At 40.1% G+C, this 24,968-nt stretch overlaps 1 protein-coding gene across 1 annotated transcript in view; it reads left to right on the top strand.

Moving 5' to 3' along the window:
* The window catches only part of ACSL1 (acyl-CoA synthetase long chain family member 1), a 40,279-nt gene that overhangs the window by 1,862 nt on the left and 13,449 nt on the right, over window positions 1-24,968 (top strand). The window contains exons 2-10 of the mRNA XM_065634824.1: window positions 7,365-7,592; window positions 14,050-14,164; window positions 14,546-14,610; window positions 15,887-15,988; window positions 19,692-19,791; window positions 19,960-20,138; window positions 23,114-23,146; window positions 23,326-23,377; window positions 24,232-24,305. Coding sequence (XP_065490896.1) covers window positions 7,398-7,592; window positions 14,050-14,164; window positions 14,546-14,610; window positions 15,887-15,988; window positions 19,692-19,791; window positions 19,960-20,138; window positions 23,114-23,146; window positions 23,326-23,377; window positions 24,232-24,305 — 915 coding nt within the window. The 5' untranslated portion in view covers window positions 7,365-7,397. The remainder of the gene's footprint in view (window positions 1-7,364; window positions 7,593-14,049; window positions 14,165-14,545; window positions 14,611-15,886; window positions 15,989-19,691; window positions 19,792-19,959; window positions 20,139-23,113; window positions 23,147-23,325; window positions 23,378-24,231; window positions 24,306-24,968) is intronic.

Below are 24,968 nucleotides of genomic sequence, written 5' to 3'. Positions count from 1 at the left end.
AAGGCAACTTGAAAATACTTATCTGAGTAAGTGACTCTTGTCTCTTGAGTTTCTGTACCTGACTTTCCTGCCTCATCGCTCCACTAGAAGTTAATACCTCATGGGATTTTTTTGGAGGAGATAGAGGTGGGTTATACCTTCTCTATCATGGGTATGTTAACCTCCGGTGGGGCGGACCAAGTGGTTTCTTCTCTCTCTCTCTTTCCCCCACAAAAAAGGACCACTTTGACTAATGTGAGTAATAACAGATAACAGTAGGTTATTGTGTTTTGCTTGTTTTTTCTAAATCATGGTACTACAGTTGATTGAAATGGGTAGACTCAAAACATCTAATAGCGTCAAATTTTTCGAAGGTGCAGCAGACAGGGAGAGAGATTCTGGCCCAAGGAGATATATTGTTTGATAAGTTTGGCTTCTGGTAGTCCTATGAATAGACTGCCTGCTACATCCTACTTCCCTGCTGTGCTAAATTACAAGTTCAGATATGTTAAATATTTTAATATGTTAAATATAACCAGTGGTAACTCCCCAGAAATCCTTACAAAGAGGAGGGGAGGCGATTTGTTCATTGGTAAGTGGTTTTGCTTGGGAGTTTACAATGCCATGTGGCTCCGGGAAGCCCTGCTGTTACAGCGTTGACCTTTACAGGCGGCAGGCTGAACCCTGGCTGCAGATGGGGGCCTTGCATTTCTGCAGATCCCGCCTGACTCCTGAAACAAGGACACTCAATAACACAGGGCGTCTGCTTTCTCTTGCTGCTTTTCATGTTGGGAGATATTAATCTACAGAGAGTAAAATATGATAGTAAAATACTCCTCTTTGGTTAGGATTTGAAGTTTAATAGTACTGGTAGTTTGTCCAAAACTGACTGAAAACAGCTTGCATGGTGATTTAGAGGAAAGACAGTTTTTGTAGTTGGACTGTTTAAGGCTTACAGCAGAAACACATGATATTCTGTTTGCAGAAAAGGACTTCTGGCTTTTTATATGAAGTGTTGTTCCTAAACCCAGAACTCTGAAGATTTTTAGTTTAGTACTACATGTGCCTTGTTTCCAAAACTCTGCTTCTGCAGTTGGGATGCATTAATAGCCTGGTGAGGATGGACTGGCTTCCTAGGAAAGTGAGAAGAAAATGTTTACTCTCACAGACTCAGAGGAAATAAGGGACACTTTAATACCTGAGGTCAAGGGGTTGCTTGGTTTGTCATACTCTTTCTTGTTATGTTGGTGTTGGGAGGTCACTCGATGAACCAGTTGCTTCTCCTAAGCACTTACTGATCTGTCTGGTCTCATAGTGTTAAGGGTTATGTTTTGTTAAAGATCATTCTGACTGTAAACACTATCTAGTGTGATGCAATGCAGGTCAGTGTGCCTGACGCAGGTTGCCTTCTGCCAGACTTCAGGTGGCAGAAGTATAAGAAACTCATTCTTGCAGTCTCAGATGAGCACTTGAAGCATGCATTAAATTGATGTTGCATACTAGGCTTTCTGAGTAGTAGCTTTGTCCTGGGAGGAGTAGAATGAATAAGTTGGTATGATCTACTCAAGCTGTTAATGCCACCAGAAAGCTGCTGGTTTGTAGTAATTTGCATCTGTAGGGTGACCCTCATCTAAACTGTAGTTGGATCGAGGTTAAATTAAGAGTTGTGCCATGATGTACTCACAAGTCAGAGTTGTAGGGATGCAGTTCTAATGGATGGTAATTTAGGCTGCAAGTAGATATTTGTAAGCATCTTTGAAGATGAGAAGATGATAAGACTGTTTAGTGACACGTGTGTAGGTATGGATCAAACTTAAATCAATCACTGTCTGAAAGGTTTCAGTGGGAAGTATTGGTTTTCCTTGGGTTACCAAGTGCTGCTGAAGGACTGTAATTGCACAAAAGGCATTGAGCAGGTTCTTGTCACGTGGTTCAGCTTCTGAACTTGAGTAAACTCCAGTGACCTCATTGGTGTTCACTCAGATTACTTGTTGGACATCATTAAGAGGCAAGAATGCAGGTGTTGTTCCATTTGATTGCAAGAGGATTGTAGCCAAATGTCTGAGGGCAGAGCTGTGACTTTCCTTGTCGATGGGGACAGAGCCTTGACACATCAGTATCAGATGTAGTGCTCCTTAAAGGCTGCAGCAAGAATCTTAACTTCAGTTGCAGCTTATGAAATAAATCACCATGGCCCAACTGATGGGGCTGAATCCAGCTTGTAGGCAGCTTCCCTCTGGTCCTGCCTTGTCCCAAATGCAGGAACAGAAACTGAATCAGCAGAGGCAACCTGAACCACTGCATGATGCCCTGTGGTTGCCCAAAGCCAGACTAGGGAGCTGAAGGGAGCTTGGAGGTGGGGAGCTGAATACTAAGGACCTGCTGGTTCCTCTCTGTGCATGGAATGGGCTCCTCACTAACAGCTTTTTAGTTCCTCCCTCTTTACGGCTGCAGGAAAGTGAATCTGTTAGTTACTGCTTTAAAAGGAGGATTTAGAGCTCTGAAGCCTGGCTGGGTGATCCGGGTGATTCTGGGTAAGATATTTAGTTTTTTTAATTGGGGACGGTGGGGTGTAGGAGGAGGGCAGAGGAGTGGATTAGACAGTTCAACATTACTTGGTTTGTTCAAGAAAGTCCTTTGTGGCTAAGGGGAGACTGTCACGTCATAAATGACATGACAGGCTGTACCACAGAAGACATCTTGCTGTTGTGTTCATGTTATACAGGACTTAAACTGAGGATTCTCCTTAGTCTCAATTGCCTATGCTCTTTTGCTGTATCTTGAGGGTGTTTGTGGTTTCCTTGCTGGTTACGGTTTGGCTCTATCACAGGTGGCTGCAAGACCTCAGTCAAGTTATTGTCTTGACTGCAGGGTGGAGGAAGAAAATCCTGGGAAGACTTGCATGCAGTGTTTGGAGTTGTATGCTTAAGGTGTAGTATTAAAGTGTCCATTCCTTTCCACGGCTGTGCTGTCTTGTTTCCTTCTGGGAGCTAATGGCTGTCTGGTCGTCCAGGCGAGAGTTTATCTAGCTGAGAATTAGCATCAGAACTAGCCCAGCAAAATGGCGTTGCCCAGATCGCCTCCCTAGTGTGACTGCACAACCAGATAAGTACCTGGCCAGCACGAAGAGGGTTGTGGGACTGTGTATCTGGCATAGGTTGGACTGTCTCAAATTTAAACTGGTTGTAGATGCACTCTGAGATTGGGATTATGCATTTTATTCAGACAAAATGTATTTCCCTTGTTAATAGCCAAACCTATTCACATCCTCTTTTATACTAAATAAAGGAGCTAGAACATGATTCTGCACTTGTTCTTTCAAAGGATGGGTGGAGAAAGACTTAAGTAAAACAGAGATCCATGGGAGCTAAGCAGCATAACCTGGAACAGTAAGAGAACAACAAACTACAATGGCAAGTAGCTTTCAGGATAACTGCAAGATATATGGGTGGCTGATCCCCTGTTCCAGCATATCATAGTGAAAACATCCTAGGGCCATATTCCTCATAATAAGAGAGGCAACTTGTCTTGTGGCTTTCTTCTGCCTGTAAGAGCCTGTGGAAATAACACAGCCAATTCTTTTACACCATGTGGTGGGCCTGCCTTTATGGCAGGCCACTGCAGTGCTGGTGTGCCGTTCATCTAAATATTAGGAGAGAGAGGAGGAAAGGCCGTTGGTTCCTGGGGTTGTTTTCTTTGCAATACAGAAGCTGACGACTGCTCTCCTGTTCTCTTCGGTTGCGCTCGAACGATGTCTGGCTATGGATAGACAATAGGCAGGCTGCTGCCTGCTGTAAACAGCCCATTGTATGCCGAGAGTAGGAGCAGCAAAGAACGGCAGAGTCCTGCCAAGTTGCGTCGTTGCCTTGAGATACTGGCTCTGCTGTAAAGAATGAGCTTTGGGTGCTGTGGGGCGCGTGTGTGTGAGCAGAGAGAGCTGGCTTTGTCTGAGCCCTACAAAACTCCTTAACCGAATTGATACGATGGTTTCATGGGCTGGATTTTGGGAGCTGCTGTTTCTGTGGAGGTAGTCAGGACAGGTAGTTATCTGTGAAGCAGTTTTGCCCTGCTATTAAAACCACTTTCCCATATCTATCTGGTATTGTTTCTAAACGTATGAACAAACTAAAGTCTACTGGTTACATTGAGGAAAAAGTGCTTTTGACCTCAAACGTTGTCCCTTCTGCTCCAAGTTTTTTGCTACGTGTAGCAACCTGAGTATCACAGACTGGTCCTTCTCTTATCTGGGATCTTCTTCCTCTGGGTCTCCAGCTGTGATGTCCAATCATTGGCTATGTCCTGTCTCACACTGTGGCTGAGTTTCTGAGTCCGTTTCTTGTGGTCCAAATCTTGTCTGGATGAGAAGCAGTTGCAGGGCCTGAGTAGCTTTTTTGTTTGTCTTGAATGAACAGACTTAGTGGGATCCTTCCTTGAGGAAAAGGACTGAAAGCCAGATCCTAGCTCCACTGGGAAGATTGTTGTATCTCAGTCTAAAGGCTCTGAACTGCTCTCCTGGGTCACATTAATGACTCTAGATGTCTGACAGGATTGGAGCATGAGCCAAGTAAATACTGAGAATGGATCAAAGAAAGCTGGGAAGTGTTGAAGCCTCCTTTCCTGATGGGGTGCATTTGGATGCATATGCTAAGAATGTGAATTTATTCTCTGTTGCATCTGGCTTTGTCTTAAATACAGGAAACAAGTTTATATGACTTAGCAGATAGTGTTAAAGCTGGAAATTGCATAGTCTTGCAGAAAGCTCTATCCACCTTGGTTTTTGTGCTGATGAGGCAGAAGGTGTAATAAAAAAGTCATCCCTCAATATAAACCTAAGCAGTAAAATGTATCATTAGGTATCTGGCAACTTGCAGTATAACAGCTCAAGAAATGCTGTGTGTTACAGGCTTCTCTACAAACAACTGGACAAGCAAATGACAAATAGTGATGTCCATCTCTTTTCACCTAGGCTGAAACCTAAGCAGCTCCTTGACTATGATGGGACTTTTATGTGAATGAACTGATCGCGTTTACATCAGTTCTTGTTGGCTGTAATGGCATCACAGCCTTTTGATAGAGTAGCTCTCTAATTACATAGCTTTCCAAAATCATACAGAGTGTGTGTGCAGGACACATGACGAATGCAGAGAGGTAAGCAAGTATCTGTTGTTTAAAAAGTCAAAGGTGCTTATTATGGGGCTTGAGGAGAAAAGAGCTAAGTTTGCTCTTAGCCCTTACATGCATTATATCTCCCTTTTTCTAGTTTCGTAACATGGTGTCTATGATGTACCCAAAATTAACTTGTAAGCCAAGACTTCTGTGTTGGAATGAGTTTTTATTCTTACTGTTCATCTGTGTATATTAAAACTTAAGAGGTAGATTTCATGCCTGCAATGCTAATGAGCATGATTTGATGCATAAAAAGCAACAGCATAGTAATCCTAAGTATTAAGTTGCTAACTGACTTTTTTTTTTTTTTTGATGCCATGGGAAGATGAAGAGGTTCCTCATAAATATATTTAGTTCTTCTCTACCTTCCATTACTACAGCCTGATGTGTTGTGGATTTTGAGCACAGCCTGCTGTGTGTCACAGTGCAAATAACCAAACAGCATTTCTGTGGTGGACCTGTGCTGCCTATCTAGGTGATGCAGCCCTGTACCCTGAGGCTATGCCATAAAAGCAAAGAGAAACCGGGGGAGAGGGGGCAGTGCCTGCAGCCTGGGGAGCGCTCAGTGGGCCCAGGACCCTTCCAGAGATGGAACTTGATTCCATCCTGATGCGGCCCTCATCCGTGACCTTACTTCAGCCTGTCCTCCTGCTAACATTGTGAAACCGTGGGCCCTTTGAACTGTTTTCATGGCTTTTTTGCTGTCTGTAGCAAATCCTTGTCCAAATACTGGTTAGACTTTTTGTGAACAAGACAACTCTACTGTTGCCTGGTTGAATAACTGATTGCTGCAGTGAAGATTTCAAGGGCAGACTGTAAACTCTAGAGGTTTTCCTGTAGAAATATGAAATCTTAGCCTGGTGTGGCTGGTTTTAAAAGCTAATAAGCATGTCATTCTGCCTGTTTGGATTTCTGCATCTCCTACGCTGCCATCCTGCAGCGGCGTATTGTTACACAGTACATTCTAGCTGTTCAAACACATATTTTGAACATTCTTTAGGTCTTTTGTTTGATTTTATTGTCCATAGGAAACGGCTGGACCTAAATTATCCGAGTAAATGCTTCTCGGCTCTTCAAGCAAGCAGGAAAGTGTGGTTTCCCCACCACACCTGCCTGACAGCCGCCGTTCCCAGCCGCCGCGGGTGCAGACGCTGGGCTGGTGACAGGCGCTGAGCGCCGCTGCCAGCCGGGCGGGCAGGGACCCGTCAGCGGGCGGTGGGGTGACCGGCAGCGGGTTGCCATTGGCCCCGGGCAGGCGGGCGGCCTGCCGCTCACCTTTCACCTAGTGGGCAGGAGCTGGTGGGTTTGGCATGTGACAAACGTCCCCGGAGACCTTGGATGTAGAGGAGAGCACTAGCTGAGCCGACTGCAATCCATTTTTTTGTTTTGTTTTGCTTTTCCCCCCTCAGCTGGTTCTTGCTTTGGAATATTCACGTCAGCGAGTGCTGGTGGGGAGCTGCCTCTTTCGGCTTTTCCTTCTGTGTGAACGTGACAAATCAAATGTGCTTCCTGTGCTTGATTGTATTGCTGTGCACTGCTGCCCTGGGCCTCCTGAGATGCTGCGTTACTCTGCCTCATGACCAGAGAGAAATTACTGGCATGGTGCTGCGAGAAATAGGAAGCTTGCTGGCATAGAGGAGCTGTGGGAGGATATCAGCTCTGAAGGCAGCTTGCTGTGGCGACCTTTCTGTGCACAGCTGAAGGGAGAGTAGAAAAGAGAGGGAGTTTATCTTACCAGACTTAAAAGATGAAAAAAATCCTGTTCCTGCTATGCTATGATAGTGTTAGGATGCTCTCTGTTGGGTTAATGCAGGCAAGTTAACACCTTGCAGCTCTGTCCTCCCTCTCCCAGACTTCCCTGTTTGACACTCACTGTTTAAACAGCCTTATATTAATAGTACAGCTACTCTACAAATAACTGTTTTGCATTTGTGAAAAGCTGTCCTTCAAAAAAAAAAAAGGGCAAAAGTTTTGTTAAAGGGCAGTGTCTGTTAAAAGCAATATGAAAACCCCACAGAAATTGTCTCCTGTCAGCTCTACCTGTTTTCCAAGTAATGACTTGCTTACTTGATCACAGCACAGAAGTCTGAAGGTAGTGCCTGCCCAGTAGCAGATCAAATTGTTTTGGTAGTTGAACAAAGCATACATCACCCTCCCACAACAACAGTGAATCGAAAGAGAATTTCAAATCTTTGTGTGTAACTCTTTCATATCAACAGGTTCCAACACTGGGAAAACCGCACTGAACTGCAATGCAAGCACATGAGTTGTTTAGAAACCTACGAATGCCAGAACTTGTGGATGTCAGACAGTATGTGCGCACCCTTCCGACAAATACGTTGATGGGATTCGGTGCTTTTGCAGCTCTCACAACCTACTGGTATGCAACAAGACCGAAAGCACTAAAACCAGCATGTGATTTAGCAATGCAGTCTGTGGAAGTAGAGGTAAGTGTCATTTGATGGACGCTGTTCTCTGAATTTTGAAGCCTAAGGCAGCATTGAGAGAGACTAAACACTGATTTATGTAAGAGCGTTTCTAAACTTGCATTGTGCGGGGAGTATATTTCAGGGCATTTTTTTTTTTTCCTGAAATGTGTCTTGAATTCAGTTTTTGGGCTTTTTGAATTTGAAAACCAATTTGAGGGTTGAGGTCAAATGGTAGTAACTAGCATGGGAGAAAAAGACTTTCTGCTGAGAACTGAGCTTCTGATCTGACTGGTGGCAAGGAACTTGTGAGTGTTAGAATTGCCACAGTGTAGTTTTCAATTCCTCACCACATATTTAGGTGATCACCTATTAGATTAGGTGTTGTGGTCAGAGTATGTATGCGAGTGTGTACTGGTTAGGCTGATACTTTTCTGTTATAATATTTAGTTTATAATAGCTGACAGGTGAGACTTTATATTGGGCTACAGGCATGAGGTGGGTACTAACTGACCTCAAATGATCTGTGCTAAAGATATATTTGTCCTGCCAGGAGAGAGATCTCAGCCACAAAGTAAGTTGAAATTAAAGCAACCACCTGCTAAACTCTGGATGTGCTAGCTTAGCTTTGTCTTACGCTTTTTAGAGGCAGAGTTGCTGTTAGGTGGTGTTTTTTTAATAGTACAGTCAAATATGGAAACAGTCTGACTGGGAACTGTTGCTTAGAAGCAAATATAAACAACAGATTACATGGTTAGTGTTTTCTGAGCAGCATTTATATCAATTCCCCTGTTCACTACAGAGTCAAGATTTTACCACTTATCTCATTCTTTCAAGAATGCCTCTGTATTTTTTTCAGGGCAGACAAGGTGCTTCCTCCTTCTGAAGAAATGAGACAGCTTTGAAAGGTTGTGATCTTCAAGAGAGATACTTAGAAAATGTAGGATTGTAAGGCTGACCGTTTCTTGGATTACTCTTGCTAGTCAGAAACTACCATTATAGATGTTATTTATGTATACTTCCAACCAAAGTTTCCCTTTACAGCACATTTTTCTGTGTGGATAAACCACATCTAGTTGTCCTGTATCAAATGCAGTTAATATGACATCTTGTGCCTAAAAGTAGATGTGACTACAAACTGATGTAAATAAATGTGGCAGAGCAGTTTGGAATTTACAATAGGTAAACTTCCATGAGCTTCAGCAAAGCAAACTCCTGTCATAGTCTCAAATCAGGCACTTTCTTTCCAATGTTTCATGATACTGAGATTAAAGAATAAAGCATTAGTTGGCCCCTCCGTTCAAAAGTTTAGTTAGTACCATTTATTTCCTAATCTTCTTCCTAGTTTGGTATACAGTAAGCTTACTGACTTGTCACATTACTATAGCAAGTAATGGTCTCCTATTAGAAGCACACAAAGTGGAAACAAAAATATGCCCTGGCAATGAGATAATTGCCCAAAATACCTCTTTTCAAGGAACATGTGTAGAGTGAGGATCTGGAGGTTAGATCTTAATCCTGTTGGTGACCTTTTCCAATCCTGACAGCAGCCACTTAAGACAGTGGGTGGAATAGTCTTGTAGAGCAGCACGTGTTGGCGGTGGGAATAAACTAGTAGTGAAAGCTTTCCAGCTGTGGTGGGCCTCACTAGTCAGTGTAGACTTCAGCAGATTTGGAGGACCTTGCATTGGAAGATAGTAAAACAGTGGCTCTTAACTAGCCTTAAAACAAGTGACAAATGCTTATTTGCTTGAGACTCTTGACAGCAGTCTCAGTTCACTGCCTTTACCTCTTCAAGCTAAATTGCTTGTCACTGCTGGATTCTGTGACTGAAATAATTGTTTGGTGTAACATAATACTTCACTAAACTACTTAATGCATCATTGATCCATATTGTAGTACGTAATTAACATCAGCTCTCTGATCAGAGCAAGATAGGTGTAACAGTGTTATTTTTCATTGCCTCTTCAGAAAGACATTTTAATGGAAAGACTGAACAGCAGTAAAACTTAAATGAAAAACAGCTGTGTTAGCATGTCTTGGTGATAAAAGAACTCAAACTTTGAGAACATTTTGAGATGAGCAATATCTGTTGAGTTTTGTTTATTGACTGTTCAGATACAGCCCTTAATGTAATGTTGCAAACTGTACCAAACTGTAATCAAATGAGAATATGTGTTTTTGAAGCCACTTTCAAGTGTCTGTTAGAATTGGTACTTTTATAACAGTAACAAGAGTGTAATACAGTGCCTGGGATTCAGTTTCTCACTACATTTTGCTCAGTATTTCACTTCACATAGTCCATTCTCTTCTACGTGTTTTAAGATGGATTGTCACTTCCATAGAAGAAAAATATCAAAAACTGCTCTCAAGCAATACAATATTAAAAGGTCTAGGGAGTAAGAAATGTGCTCCAAAAAAGACATGACATAAGACAATTCCTCTACTGTCTTAATATCTAATCTACCTGTTCATTAATGATGATAATTTTGAACTATAAATAAGCTCCTACTTAATTCTTTCTTTGACTTATTTCCTTGGCCTCTAACAAAGTAAAATGAAGTCAGTGACTGGAGTAGGATTTCTACGTGTTCTGATAATAAATCTTTGTAACTTTATATGGGAGGAAAAAGATCCTGTTTACTGCTCTTCCAGGTCACTTCCCATCTCTGGAAGGCTTTGATTTGGTAGGCCAGCACCCAGTGACCCATTTTAACCATCACTGAGCGAGCGTACAGATTGCACATTTGGTTGAATATCAGTACAAAGAGTTACTGAAAGTATCAGCTCTTCTAGAGTAAATGGCACAATTAAAAGATGTGGACTACAATCTTTAAAGTTTGCATACTACGGTTACATTTCACTGAAAGAAACCCTCTAGTTTGAAAGCTCCCGACCTGATCTCTCTTCAGGGGAATTTCTTAGAGGTAAAGGTGAGAAACTTTCAGGATCCACTTGAATCCCTTGTCTGTAGGAGGGCTGACAAGATTAATGAATAGTAATTCTAAGTAAAATCTGACTAATGTGAGACTGCATTGCCAAGACTTGTGCTATATTCAGTTGTGCACTATCCTGTTAAGAATTTCAGTGCTACAGTAATGGTAGAAATAGAGCGTTGGTTCTGTGTTTTGCAAAGGTTGTGCACCCTTAATGTCTGTAACTGTAGGCACACCTAGATCTATCTGCTTGTAGATTGCTCTTTCCATTGGTGATTGACAGCTGAACAACTCTGGCTATTGATTTGTGTGGGTATATGGCTGTCAAATATATTAAATCTTGCTTTAAAACCCCAAATACTTCTATTTGGCTCAAGTTCTGCTAAAGCATGTAGGACGACATACAAATGCACTAGGATGTCAGTATTTTCTATTAGTAAGCACTTGGATTTGTGACTCGGTCTTTTTTTTTCTTACCTTAATAAAAGACATTCAAATATGGAGAGAGGTATTCAACTAATGAAAACTTTTAAACCTATTTGCATTCTCCTGATGCATTACCCAGAACTCTATCTTGCCTTGTCTTTCAAGAATCACTTGATTAGATGTATGCATGTCTCACTATTAACTGACCAGTTTTATCTGTTTTGTGCTTACCGAGGGATTAGCATGATTAATAGTATGACTTGGTTTGAAAACTCTAGTTTATACTACTTGCTGCTCAGAATATGCATGTGGGTGACCTAAGCAGTACTTGCTAGTGTACTTGGAAATTTGGTCTCTTGCATCTGAGGCGTGGTGAAGCCAGTGGTGTGTTTTGGCAGTACTGCTAATCCTAAACAGCCTGGGTCAACAAGAAGCCAACCCACGACTTGAACAAAATCAGCTAACTTTTCTGTGACCCAAATAGGCATTAATAGAGTAATATACACCTTTGTTGTAGAATAAGTGTGTTTTTTTTCAGCTGCTGCTATTCTGAACCAATGCCAAGGTTTTCACTTAATGTTCAGCACTTGCTGTTTAATGGGTCAGTTCCCTGCAACTCCTGAGCTGCTGCTGCAAGGGCTGCCTGACATGGGTAACCAGAGGCTGTTCTCAAGTTAATAAGGTTTTATTGCCTGGCTCACAATCAGCCAGACATTCCAGTCTTGAGATTCAGATGTTTTGTGATTGTAATGACCAGTGATTTTTAGAAACATTTGCTGCAAACAGAACTTTCTCTGATGTTGCACAAATATTCTGGGTAAGGACCCTTTGGACAGGCTGTTAAAATAGTAGTTCTTGCTACTCTCAAGCAAAATGTAGACCAATACCATAATATTGCATGGTAGATGGGTTCAAACTGGGAGCATGAGGTAAGGTCTAAATTATCTTCAGCATATCCAGGTGTATTTCACTTTATCTCTGAAGAATAATATTAAACTCCTGATTGTCTTCACACAAGGAGATGGATGTTTTTCAGCAAAACTCTTCCTCTAGGGCTGCTAAAAATTTGGTTCATTTTGCTTTACTTTGGGAAAGAGAATAAAGCAAGTAGACCCATAAGTTGGTTATGTTTCCCTTTACTGAAAAGTCAGGAGAACTGATGGGGTCTTTTCAATAGCAATCGGTTACAGACTTTCTGGTGTGATTTTTTTTTTTTTTTTTTTCTCCTTTTTTTTCCCCAGAAGGGCAGTGCAGTCAGTCTTGTATCTAAGCAGTGTGCTGTCTGATAAGTCTCATCCTTGAATTCGATTAGTGCTTCAGGCATGGCAAAAACTGTTTTCGTGGTGCCGAGTAATAGGGCATGTAAACAAAACAGTAGTAGCTCAGGTGAGAAGAAAACAAGTATTTCTTGACTGTTGCCAAGGAACAGCTTAGGATATTATATTTCACCTGAGGCAGGAATTGTAGCACATCAAATATAGTATTGATACATTGCTCTTGTTGAGTTACCTATGGCTGTGGTTACAAACTACCTTGTGCGGCCTTCTTTGGGTTACCTCCAGAGGTGGTAAAACTGGGAAAATCTAGAAGCTGACCTTGGTTCTCCAAGATCTGGGCAATAAAGCAAGAGTCTTGCACTTCTTTCTAGGAAGAGACATGTACTAGTGATCAGTTCATTTTCTATAGAGTAGATGTTGGTCTGAGTGCAAGTATGCTCTTGAATTTCTACGAATTTTTAGAGGTAAGCCAGTCATTAACTTGTTCTGGGTCATGTTCACAGTGTACATTTCTGCTTACTGTTAAAGGAGTGGCAAGCACTGCATTACACATAGTGTTTTGCTAAAACAGGTTAGACTTGTTTTAGTGTTAAAAAGGTGGGGTTTTTTTGGGTCATTTTTGTTTTCGTCTTTTTTTCTTTCTGAGGTGTCTTTAATGGATTATCTCCTTTCTGTGGAGCTAACATCTTCTGCAGATAAATCTGTGTTTACCTAGTTTATACCTGAACAGGTACTCTCTGGTCTTCCAGGGTACTTTGAAAACATAAAAATAAACCAATGACTGGGAAGAGCCTGTGATTGCATATGAATAGATTTTTGATGTTTTGGATGATGGCACAATTCAGGCACAGATTTAGTTAGTCCAGAAATTGACTTTGAGGGATCCAGGACTTGACTACAACCACTGATAGAGAATCTTATGCAATGTTTACCCAAGCCTGTCTGTTTAACCAGCTAGGCTCTTTCTGCTAAGAACTTGTTTGTAGGTGTCTGTCATCATAGTAGGACTCATAAATGTGACCCAATAGTACTCGCATTACTGCAGTTTGTGGATCTTGATTGATATGAAACGAGATTATTTGATCAGTCACTCTATAAAAGGCTATGCTAAAATTATGAAGTATTAAATTATTGTATTGGCATCCAATTGTAGCCTATGTAAATGCTCACCTGCTGAAAAATGGTAAATTTTAATCCTCAAGGTAGTGTTGCTTTGACTGCCTCTAACTAGATTAGGAGGAAATCTTTTCTGTAAAATGGAACTTTAAATTGGATTATAGGATTCAATTTTTATCTGATATAGCTGTTTAGGGTGGTGTGACCATCCTTAAAACTGTTTAGGTTTTGAAACCACAGTTTGGAGTGTGATTATGTTTTGTGATCTTAATTAAAAAAATAGATTAGGATCTCAGCATTAATATTGCATCTAGAGAGCTCTGAGGCTGGAGTGTTTTAGAAAGCTTGATGGAATTAATTATGCTATATACTGCAATAATAGAGTAAAACATTTCTTAAGACAAACCCTTTGTCTGGTAAGGAGTGTCAAAGGGCATTTTTGTAATTCTCATTTGTTCTGTGCTATCATAGGTAGCTGAGGGATAAGATTTTGCCTGACAGGTTTTTAGTAATGCAGGGAGAAGTCTGACCTTTTTAAACTGTGTCCTGGGAAACCTTGCAGATCTCTTCCCTGATGGTGAAAAGAACTGAAGTTCTCTCAAGCAGAATTTGCCAAGGCTCATAAGAAAACTTAATGGATGAGGTGGTTTTTTGTTTATTCAGGAAATTCCTGTTCATTTATAACCAACAAGTGGGTCTAACCTTTCTAATTGGTTTTCATAGGGTGGTGAGCATGCTCGAAGGTCCTGTCTTCTTAACAGCGATGAACCGCTAGTTTACTACTATGATGATGTAAGAACAGTGTACGATATCTTCCAAAGGGGTGTGCAAGTATCAAGTAAGTCTAAAATTAAAGATAATTTTTTCAACAGCTTGTCAAGAACTAAAGGTCTGGGCTCTTTTTGAAATACAGGGGATATCTACCTAGCAATGTGATAAATATTGGATGTGAGCTTTCTTGAAGGCAAAACTGTGTTCTCTTGTGAAGCAGAGTTGTGTCAATAAAGTCAGTGCTGTGTCCCTTAGCCTAAACCAACCTTGTTGCCTCTGTGTCCTTCCCCAGCTTCCCTCTCTGCCCCTGCTCTGAACAAAAAAGGTTTGTCTTCTGAAGGTGTCTGCAAAGAATATAGAGGCTTAACACTGAAAGTATAGTTAGTGTGGGATCAGGACAGAGGAGTCAGGGGTTAAATTTTTAGTAACTTTTGATTATCATTTTTAGATAATGGTCCCTGTCTAGGTGTTAGAAAACCAAACCAGCCGTATGAGTGGATCTCCTATAAAGAGGTAAGTAGTCTTTCTAACTTAGTACTAGACATGCTTTTTCTTGCTGAGACCATTGACACAACATCCAGTAATGTGATAAACAACTCTTAATTATTTATAGATATTTCAAAGTAGTAGCAGAATATTGCAGAAAGGTTCTAGTTCCTATTAGAGTATCTTAAAGGGACAGCCTCAAATACTTTTTTCTCCCCCTTGCATGTATCTCCTGCACTTACTTGGCTGATTAATGGTTTTATTTTGGAATTTTGGCAGCTTTTAGTATGTCACTGCTCAACTGTTTAGAACTTGGACACTGCCTCTGAGGGGCTGCAGCTTTGAAGTAATATTAAGGGACTTGGACTTCTACTGCTTTAGGTGCTTGCTTCTGAGAGGCTCATTTTAAACTGAGAAGTCCTATCTACAGGTGTTACTTGTGCTTCTTGACAGGTTGTACCCATAGTGCTGAATGATGACTGCATAGGGTGTTAACAGATACACTTCTAACTAGTAGCATGCTCCTTCACAATCGCTAAAAATGTCTTTATGCAAATCTTTAACTGTGCTTTTATGTCATTCCTGATTTAAGCAGTTATTGTTTTCAAATTTGTATAAACATTGTCTATTGCATACTGTTAAGGTCGTTAAACACCTTCTGTATGCAGCAAACCTCACTTTTTCCAAGGTGATTTTGCTGGGCACTTGCTAGGTGCAACCTCTTTTTAATAAAGCTTTGCTGTTTGAGTTGTGTGACTAATGTGGAATTCAGGTCATGTGCTATATGGAAAGAATTCAGAAAATCGCCTTCCCAAGCTTAGTTTATAGAACAAGCTGAGTTTTGCCTCCTTATTCTCCCACTTTTTGAAGAAAGAAATGCTATTCCCATAGGCACTGAATGAAGCAGAAGGGTGGCATATATAGTGCTTGGGATTAAGCAGAAATATCAAACTGAATCATTCCAGGGTCACTTCTGGGATTTAATACAGATACACAGAAAAGGCTATTTTGTTCTATGTGAGCTTATCATCTAAACTTACACTTAAGTTTTTCAAGTCCAGCTGGATTAAGCGTCTCTTCTGCTGCATATTGAGTGCAAGTGTGGTATCTACAATCGGTACAGTGTAATGGTGCTATGATGTTTAGGCTATCAAAGTTGCAGAGAACATCCAAAATAGCTCAGAAAACTTCTGTCTACTTAATAACAGTTATTTGCCTTATTTTGGTAAGACTTAAGGTAAAATAAGTGTGTACTGATGAGCTTGTTCTCAATTTTTGTCTTCTCTTTTTTTTGCCCTTCCAGGCTTCAGACAGAGCTGAGTATGTGGGCTCTGCATTACTCCACAGAGGCTTCAAACCATCTCACGCTCAATATATAGGAATCTTTTCACAAAACAGACCTGAGGTAATTTAATTGACAGTGTTTGAAGTGGCCCACTCTTATATCTGTTGCTTTTTGGCAGTGTACTGAGCTTCCCTGCTAAGAGTCCATTTGGTGTTGGGAGAAGGCTAAAGGCTGACGTTGTAGACCCACAGATGTGGCATCTTTAGCTAAGAACCAAAACTGATCACTGGCACAACTGTTAGTCTTCCTCTTTGCAGTTTGTAGAGGAATGGGAAGCTAATGCAGTATTTAGTGAATGTAATCTTCATTTGCTTTCTCTTAAAAAGTGACATTGGAGTACAAGGTAATTGAAAGTGGTTTGAAGTCACAAGGGGATGTTTAAACCCTTCAAAACCCAAAGAAACACTTAGTGATTAAATATTTGCACAGATAGAAGATGGCTAAAGGTGATAGTTCTATTTCTGCCAGAGGCCCTGTGCACAAGATTCTGGGAGGGAAAACTGCAGATTAAGGCAAAAATTGAAAACTAATTGCAGTCTAGTAAAGGGGCAGAAAAACTAAATAAAGTGACATAATTAAAGAAGGTCACCTGACGACAAAGCAAAACGATGTTATAAACCTGAGGCAACTATGGGGATATTTAGATTGATTAGCTAGTGTCTATCCATTTTAATCTAGAAGTGGTTCTAGTTTGCTGTTGCTAAAAATATAATGAAATATTCAGTAAATATTTACTCTTTAGACTTGTCTATTAGATCTATTCACTAGGAGTTCATTTCTCTAACATGTTTATGTGCTTAGTAGTTTGAGCTGTTACTTGCTACATTGAGCTAGTTCAATCCAAACCTGTATTAAGACAGGAGACTGGTTCTTAAGTTTTGTCAAAAATATGCTGTCCTTCTTGATTAAACCCTCCAAGCTGGATGCCGTTATCTAGAGCCATCTACAGTGTTGACACGGTTAGAAGTTGTATCAGTGTCTCAGTCATGCTGGACAACAGCTTGCGGTTGGATCTCTTCTTATTTCAGTTTGTCACTGAGCCTTCCCTGCTGTCATTAAAATGCAAGCTGTGTGACAAGTGACCTTGACACCCTTCCTCCCCCAACCCACACCACAAAAAAAGCCTTAACTCTAGTGTTGTGTACAATGAAGAAAAACACTTTTTCCAGACTCTTTAATCTGCAGTAGTTTGCTGCTTGGATTTTCCTGCTGGAATTCTGGTTCTAAAAGCAAGGGTTCTATTTCTATAATAAGAAAGGCTGGGATGTCTCCAGCTAGGAAGCTGTTAAATGACATTATGTTACAGACCCTTCAGTCTCCTGTGCTTATAACATTGTGAACTGGAAGTAAAAAAGGGAGCCAGATGTTAATATTCTACCAGTTTGAACTGTTCCTCTATAGACCTTCGGATGCAAAGTCTTTGACTGCTGGGTCAGTGGATTTCTGAAGGAGAGCATGGTCGTGTGATCTGCTCTTGGATCACAGAGATAAAACGTGCTTGAGTTGCATTGCTCCAGCAGGATTTGAGTTGGGTCAGGAATGAGCTGAAAAGACTTGTTTAAACCAGCAGTTTCAAATACGGGATTTTCCCTGCTGAAACCTACTGGATGGGTGTTGTGATATCCCCCAACATAATCTCTAATCCAGACAGGAGTTTGTGAAGTTTTTTTTTTGTGTGAAATGATTCATGTCTCTCAGGGAATGACTGCTGGGGAAATCCCCCTAATGGGGAAAATCCCAGCATGCTCCCTGCTTCAATGTTCACTAAAAAAAAAAAATCCCCAAAATGTTAATAAAAATGTTACTTTCTCTTTGAGTAACTGGAAAACAGATGATCTCTTGTGCAAGCAAGGAAAGTTGTGTTTTGGATTGAGGAAACTGGACAGTGAAATACAGTGTCCCTTAACAGAAGATCAGAGCTATGCCAGAAAACAAATTGAAACTTTCAGACTGCTGTTTATATTCAGTACTAGTTGCTTGCTGGGGTTTTGAGAGAGAACTCAAGTGTCAAGGTTTGATATTAGTGTTTAAATACTCTTACTTTTAGAAGCTAAAATGGAAGAAAAATGTTTTGCTAGTCCAGAAAATAAAGATGCTGGTGGTTGTGTTGAGAATGATGATGTGCAAGAGTCATTGGAGACTGCAACAGGAAGCTTTTATCACTGTGTGCAGCTTCTGAAGTCTGCTGCTTTGGACCCCCACCCTATTAAAATAACTGCTAAACTTCAGGCTGCTGAAGAGCAATACAGCTGCCCACTTGTTACATTACAGGTGGATGCTATCTAGGAAGAAATATTCAGTGGACGCTTTCATGGCTGGTGTAGGTGTGCCTGCTCAGACTTATCACTGTCTAATGTCTGCATGAAAGTCTAGTCACCTGTTAGCTGGCCTCGTACTAGTTTTGTAAGACTTTTTGGACACGAGGTGTATAACTTATTGTGTAATTGCTTTCAGAAAAAAACCCCTGCATTTAAGGCTGTGTCCATCAGTAGAGAACTGACTTTAGGAAACTTGCCCATAATAAACTTAGTAAAACTGAGATTTAGCAACTTTGCTAACATATGATCTATATTAGATATTATATGGAATAACCAGCTGAATGATGCTTAAACTTGCCGTCATATGGGGGTGAGGTAACTGGCCAGTGTCCTGCAAAAACACTGGAAAGTGTGACAAAGTTTGGGGGTGGGGAAGGGAAACAAGCACCCTTGTTAGTGTAATCCTTGTTGAATCCTAAGTTCTGATAACTTTTAAAAATGTATGTTGTTTTGTCCCTGTAACTGGAACTGACTAAACGTATCATGTCTCAGAATTTTTGTCACTGTCATTTGATGGGAAAAGCTGAAATGTTTCAGTTCCACTGGCCTCTTCATGTGCCTGGAGGCTCCCATGTATTTTGGTGTAGTTAGTTGTTTACGAACTATAATAAATAGCTGCTATCTAGAAAAATAATTGCATGACTATTTTACCTTGATGGTACTTTGGGTGAAATCAGAGTTGCTGTAAAGCATTGTCAGCTTGCATTACACACAATAAGGCTGCAATATCCATCATGTTTATTGAGTATTGCACTTCTTAGCAGGCAAATCCTTCTTACTACAGCTTGCAGGGATGGAATTATTTTTTAATAGATGTTTTCGGATTAGATTCCTTTAAAGAAGAATGATTAGTCTTGATAAATATTGAAAAACTTTCTGGGACTGGCTTTCCAAAGGACTTGTAGCTTAACTGCATATTTTGCATGTCTGACCATCAAGTGAGATGCAGGTAATGTAGAGGTAAGAATATTGTGTGTATATAAATTTAATGTGTGTCAAGACATGAGCAAGTCCTTCAATGATTCAGATACCATGGTAATATAGAATATTGAAGCCTTTGGCTACTTTGGTAACTTAAAACAAAGAAAAAAATATTATGATCAAAGTCTCTTTCTGTTAATAGGTAAACTAAGGAGACAGTTAATGCTAAATGTTTTTCAAAAGTATTTAAAATTACTCTTAGGGGCAGAGTTGAGTTTTATTAGTTTGGATTCTTTCCCATAGCTACTTATAGTTTACTTTTTCTTGCCTTCTTCCAGAGATAAAAATGTAGTTTGTCTTTAAAGCAAACAAATGGTACAAACTGCCACTTATTTTTTTTAAAGACTTGTCCAAATGAGCTCTGTCCTACTAGACTCATATTTGGATTCTAACAATAAAGCTTTCTTGGAGGTCTGTTATGATAAGCAAACGCATAGTGACTTGCATCTCTTCTTTTTGTGCAGTGGGTTATCATTGAACAGGGGTGCTATGCATTCTCCATGGTGGTGGTGCCACTCTATGATACGCTGGGAACTGAAGCAATTACGTACATTGTGAACAAAGGTAGGATGCTTTCAGAAGTTCAGCAACTTGCATGTATGGTGGCAGAGCTGAATGAGGGCAAAACTGTAGCCTTCTTCAGAAGAGTCATCTGTTACCACGTTCTGAAGTATGTATGGATCTAGTCTAAACTCAGCTTGCCATATTGATAATGTCATTCTCTTTCACCAGCTGACTTGTCATTGGTTTTCTGTGACAAACCTGACAAGGCCAAACTTCTGCTAACCAGTGTGGAAAAGGGGGAAACTCCCATACTCAACACAATTGTCATCATGGAGTCCTTTAGCATGGATCTTGTGGAACGTGGCAAAAAGTGTGGAGTAGAAATCTTCAGCATGAGAGAACTAGAGGTAAGCACACTTCGCCTCCTGTACTGGTTTCATCCCATTTACTTGTAGATGAGGAAAACAGCATCTGTTGAACAGGCTTTAGGACTGTGAACAAAATGTGGTGGATTAGTTTCAAAATACTTAACTATCTCCTGGATTGAAATTTACACAAAAAAGTAATTTAAAAAAAAAAAAAAAAGGAAGGAAAACAACTTAGTATTTCACAATGTTCACAATGTAAAAGTGTATATGCTAAGATGACGGAACAAAAGCTTGTTAACATAGTCCAGACTGAACATCAGATCTGAGCGTTAAGGCTTGCCCATGTGAAGCAGTAACGTGCTAATTATATACTGTGACTAATACTTCAGAAATACTTATTTCAAAAAGAGCCTGTGTAGGGTTTGGTCTTCTGAAAAATGGCATCTTCCCCCTGTACACTGAATGTACAAAATGTTTTCTGGTGGAGGAGGAAAATGGCAGTCAACTGTTCCAGGGCAAGGCTTATGGTAATGTAGGGCAATGAGACTTCCAGGTTTTGGAAGAAGAAACTATTTTGCTTGGCCACGTAATGTTCAAGTCTTGGTTTTGCTTGTAGTTATTTTGTCTGCGTAGATCTCTTATGCAAGTTTATTTCATAACTTCACTCATTATTTGGAGAACTCTGTCCCAGGATCAGATTGCATAAAGTACATCTTTACTGTGAGATCATGAAACCGGGTTTAGCCTGGTTCCAGCTGGAGTTCTGGTGAAGGCTTGGCTCACTAGGACTCACGTATCTCCAAATCGGTGTGCTTGTCATGTGCAGGTGTCAGGAACTGGTGTGAAATACTTCATTTCATTGAACTCGTTTTCACAGCAGTCTGAACTGCTGTGTTAACAGGGCCACCTTCTGGTAAAGATACAAAAATGCCAGCATATCTTTTAGAAGGTGATTAACTGTATGGTAGCTAACTAGCCGCAGCAAAACTGCCAGATCGAAATGGGGCTAAAAACATTATGCAGAGTAAGTGACTTACACAGTGCTGTAGCTCACTGGCATGAAGGTTGGGTTAAACTTGGACTGGCCCAACTGCAAGTTGGTACACTAAAATCAGCTTCTTTCCTTGAGCTGACCTCCAGTTCTTGGCAGGGGAAGATGCTTTCCACTGAATCTTCTAGCTACAGAAAAACAAAACCAAGGGTGAATGTTATCTGTAAGTTTGAAGTTTAGATGCTTAAGTAGTGACTTCCAGTAGTACTTTGTAGCTCTTATTAAATAACAATACTTGATGTTTGGATTAATGCAGTAATAGATGTTCCAAGAACTTCTTGTCTAAATTGCAGAAGTTAAGCAAATTTAAATATTTCTAATAGTGTTCCAATGAGCAGGAATAGATTTTGTCACTTTTTTTTTTTTAAGAGGTAGAGGCTTTTATTGTCTCCTGGAAGGCAACTATGAAGTATTTAGGAACTTAGATTAGAATAGAATGACTGTTTCTAGCTTTAAGTACTTGTTTTCCAGATTTCTGGCTTGAGCTTATTGTTCAGCAGTGCTTCACAGGTTATGTGAGCAGTTCCTCTGTGTATCTCCCAGAATACACAAGCTTGGTTTCTGATGCCTAATCTGTATGTATGCTGTCATTACTTAGAGCTCAGTAGCTGCGAATAAATGGCTCTTCTGGTAGGAAGAGATAATTTGAGTTCTGTTCTAGGAGATCAAAAGAAGTGTGTGGAGATCTTAGCTGTATATTCAGTAAATACCAGATCTTCCTCCAAACAGGCTGTAGGGAAGTATTGAACTGCTGGTGGTACCTGAAATGCAGATGCTGTTGTTTTGAGCAGACAGCTGCATTGTAACAGTGTAAGATTTTTGCATAATGGCACTGTTTCGAAAGGGAAAACTTACAGGTAGAGGAAGGTTAACTGTGTTTCCAGACATTCCTTTTCTCTTAAGCCTCTTTGGGTAATCCGAGGGACATCATTCTAAAGGAAGTCTAGGGCTAGGAAAGGAATGCACAGTGCTATTGTTGTGTACTTGGAACATAAAGGCAACGGTGAAGTTGATGTGCCTGCCCTCAAAGGGTGCTTCCAAAGCTATACTTAACAAAAGGTCCATTTTAATTTGCTGAAGTCCTTAAGCTAGTATTGTTTCTAGTCTTAAATAGGCACGACAGCAATAAGTCTTGATTTGAAACTTTAAAGCTCATAGATATTGAACATCAGCTTTCAAGTCTTTCCTCTTAATCAATATATCCTTGATGATAAAAAGATCTTCATGCTATCTATTTGTTTCTGCCTAAAGACCTATGGCATCATTAATGGTCAAGCCTGAATAACTATAGGGAGGCAGAGGGAAAGAGAAGAGGTTCTGCAGGAGAGACTCTGTGCTGTTTGATCTTCAGTATAAAAAGAGTACATACCACCAGTGACCCTTCACGGGGAAACTCAGTCTTCCTTCTCACAAGCGGTGATGTTGCTGCAAGGTGCTCACTGAGATGAATCTTGCTTCATCTGTTCAATGGTTGTCAGTGGCACAGATCTGCATGAGGTATAGGATTGACTGCCTGCTGTGTCTTCTTGTAATGCCACTTAACCTTCAGCTTCTCTAGTGAGTGACTTCTGCTTTGCGAGCTGGGAAAAAAAAAACAACTGAGTTTTAGATTAGTTATCGCTTTTGTATTTGCAGGACATGGTAGTTATTCTATACATCTTTGAAACATCCTTTAAAGCAGGAGTGTCAAACTCATTTTCACCGGGGGCCACATCCTACATTTATACAGTCCTAAAATTACATTCAGCCCTCTGAAGGCAACTGCAAGGCTGGTGTGGCCCCCAGTGAAAATAAGTTTGACACCCCGCTTTAAAGTCTTATCCTTTTATAAGTTGAAATGCCTTAACAGACAGTCTAATGGAATATTATGGTGTTTGGTAATGCTTGTCTAGTAAATTTAAAGCAAAAAAGGTTACATGCTCATGTCTAAACTGTTTGTTTCAACTTTCTCGCTTTTCTGTAGGAGCTGGGAAGAACACATAGGCAAAAACCTATGGTAAGTATGAAATTAGTTTAAGTTACTTTATCAGAAGCTAGATAGCATTCTGTAGATCAAGCTAGCAAATCTCCCTATCCTCCATAGCTCAAAAGTAACACTAGTATTTCAGTGTTTTGTCCAAGAAAATCTTTTTCCTTGCTATCTTAACCATACTAATCGTTTCTTAACTCTCATAGCCTCCAAAGCCAGAAGATCTAGCAGTCATCTGTTTCACCAGCGGAACGACAGGTACAGCTCATTACATTATGCAGAATTTATTATCCTGTATGTGCAAAACTAATTCATAAGCCCTCCTACTTTTTTTCCAAGACTCTCCCCTGCTGCTGCATCTTTTTGGCAAGTAGTAGCTGGGGAAGTTTTATGGTAAGGCTCCCTTTGATATTTTTTTCCCATTGATCAATACAGATTTGCAGTATTGGAGGGTGGAGGTGTTACATTTTTGGGCTTGGAAATAAGTACCGAACCTGTATTTCTATTATAATAAGGACTCTGCATCAGACTTGAAGCTTCCATTTCTTCTGCAGTTTTTTGTTTGTTTGTTTGTTTGTTTGTGTGGGTTTTTTTTGTTTTTTTTTTTTTTTTACTGTATTAGCAAAACTTGTGCCCTAGGTCTATGCAACCTTGGTGTCAGACCAAACCAAAAAAGACTCCTGTCTAGATATCACATGCTTGACACTTGTGAGTTAATTGCCAACACTGGCAGGGAGCAAAAGTGAAGAGTACAATGACAAGCTACATTTTTAAAGCAGATGTGAGAAATTAGTCGGGGTTTGATAGCTGCATCTTCACAAAAGTGTTGACTTTTGAATGAGAAGCTTATTCAAGAAACATGACAATTTCTTAAGGGTTTGCTCTCTTTATGGAATTTGAGGACTTCAACACAAACTTACTGCTTAGAACTGTTACCAACTGTTCTTGAAAGTATGTTACCAAGTTTTCTGCCCTTGTTTAATTGATATAAAAAGAAAAATATTAATATATCAAAAAAGGGACTGATTGAAATGCTATTAGTTTTACCACTGCTTGGTAATGTAAAGGATCCAAAAATTTCACCGTTGCATCCTGATGTGCTTTTTCATTAGGAAACCCCAAAGGAGCTATGATCACTCATGAAAACATAGTCAGCAACGCTTCAGCTTTTATGAAAACTACAGAGGTAAACTGCAAAGGTTAACATTGTGGATTTGCATGGAGGGAAGAATCTCAGGAGTAAAACCAACATTGAAATATCATTAACTTTGGTTGTAACTTTTAGTAAGGCCCAGGTGAAAATGTAACTTGATAGCACTCTGCCCATGCTAGGTCAGAAGTCCATGTTACTGGTTTCTTCTCTCAGGGTCAAGAACCTGGCAGATTTACAGTTTGGTCTGATCCAAGCAAAATATTATGAAGATCCTGAAGTGGATCTACATTATGTGCTGCCGTGGGCTTTATAGTGTTTGTCATTAGTGCAAGCTCTGTATCAGAGGGTTTGTGTAGAGACTAACCTTTTCCACTAGGGATGGGAGAAGCTACGATGTATTTTAACACCCCAAAATAATCAGAGCCCTTGCATAAATGAGCAAAAAGTGTAACTCTGTTTTTATTTAATACAGTGTTAACTTTTAGTTTACAGTAGACTACTACAGTTCATCTGCAGGTTAGCCAAGAAGACAGTTCTAATACATACAGATGTAATTAAAAGTACAATTATACTTATTTTGCCAAGTACTCTGCATATAGAATTGTTTTTAAATTAAGCAAGTAGTCTCACAATTAGATCATGTAAGGTACTTCTGATATCAACCTTATAGTAAATTGCATAAACAAATTTTCTGAT

This window comes from Caloenas nicobarica, chromosome 4 (assembly GCF_036013445.1).
Source record: "Caloenas nicobarica isolate bCalNic1 chromosome 4, bCalNic1.hap1, whole genome shotgun sequence".
Classification (NCBI taxonomy): Eukaryota; Metazoa; Chordata; class Aves; order Columbiformes; family Columbidae; genus Caloenas; species Caloenas nicobarica.
Note: the sequence above shows the minus strand (reverse complement) of the source record. Positions and strands in the feature narration are given on the sequence as shown.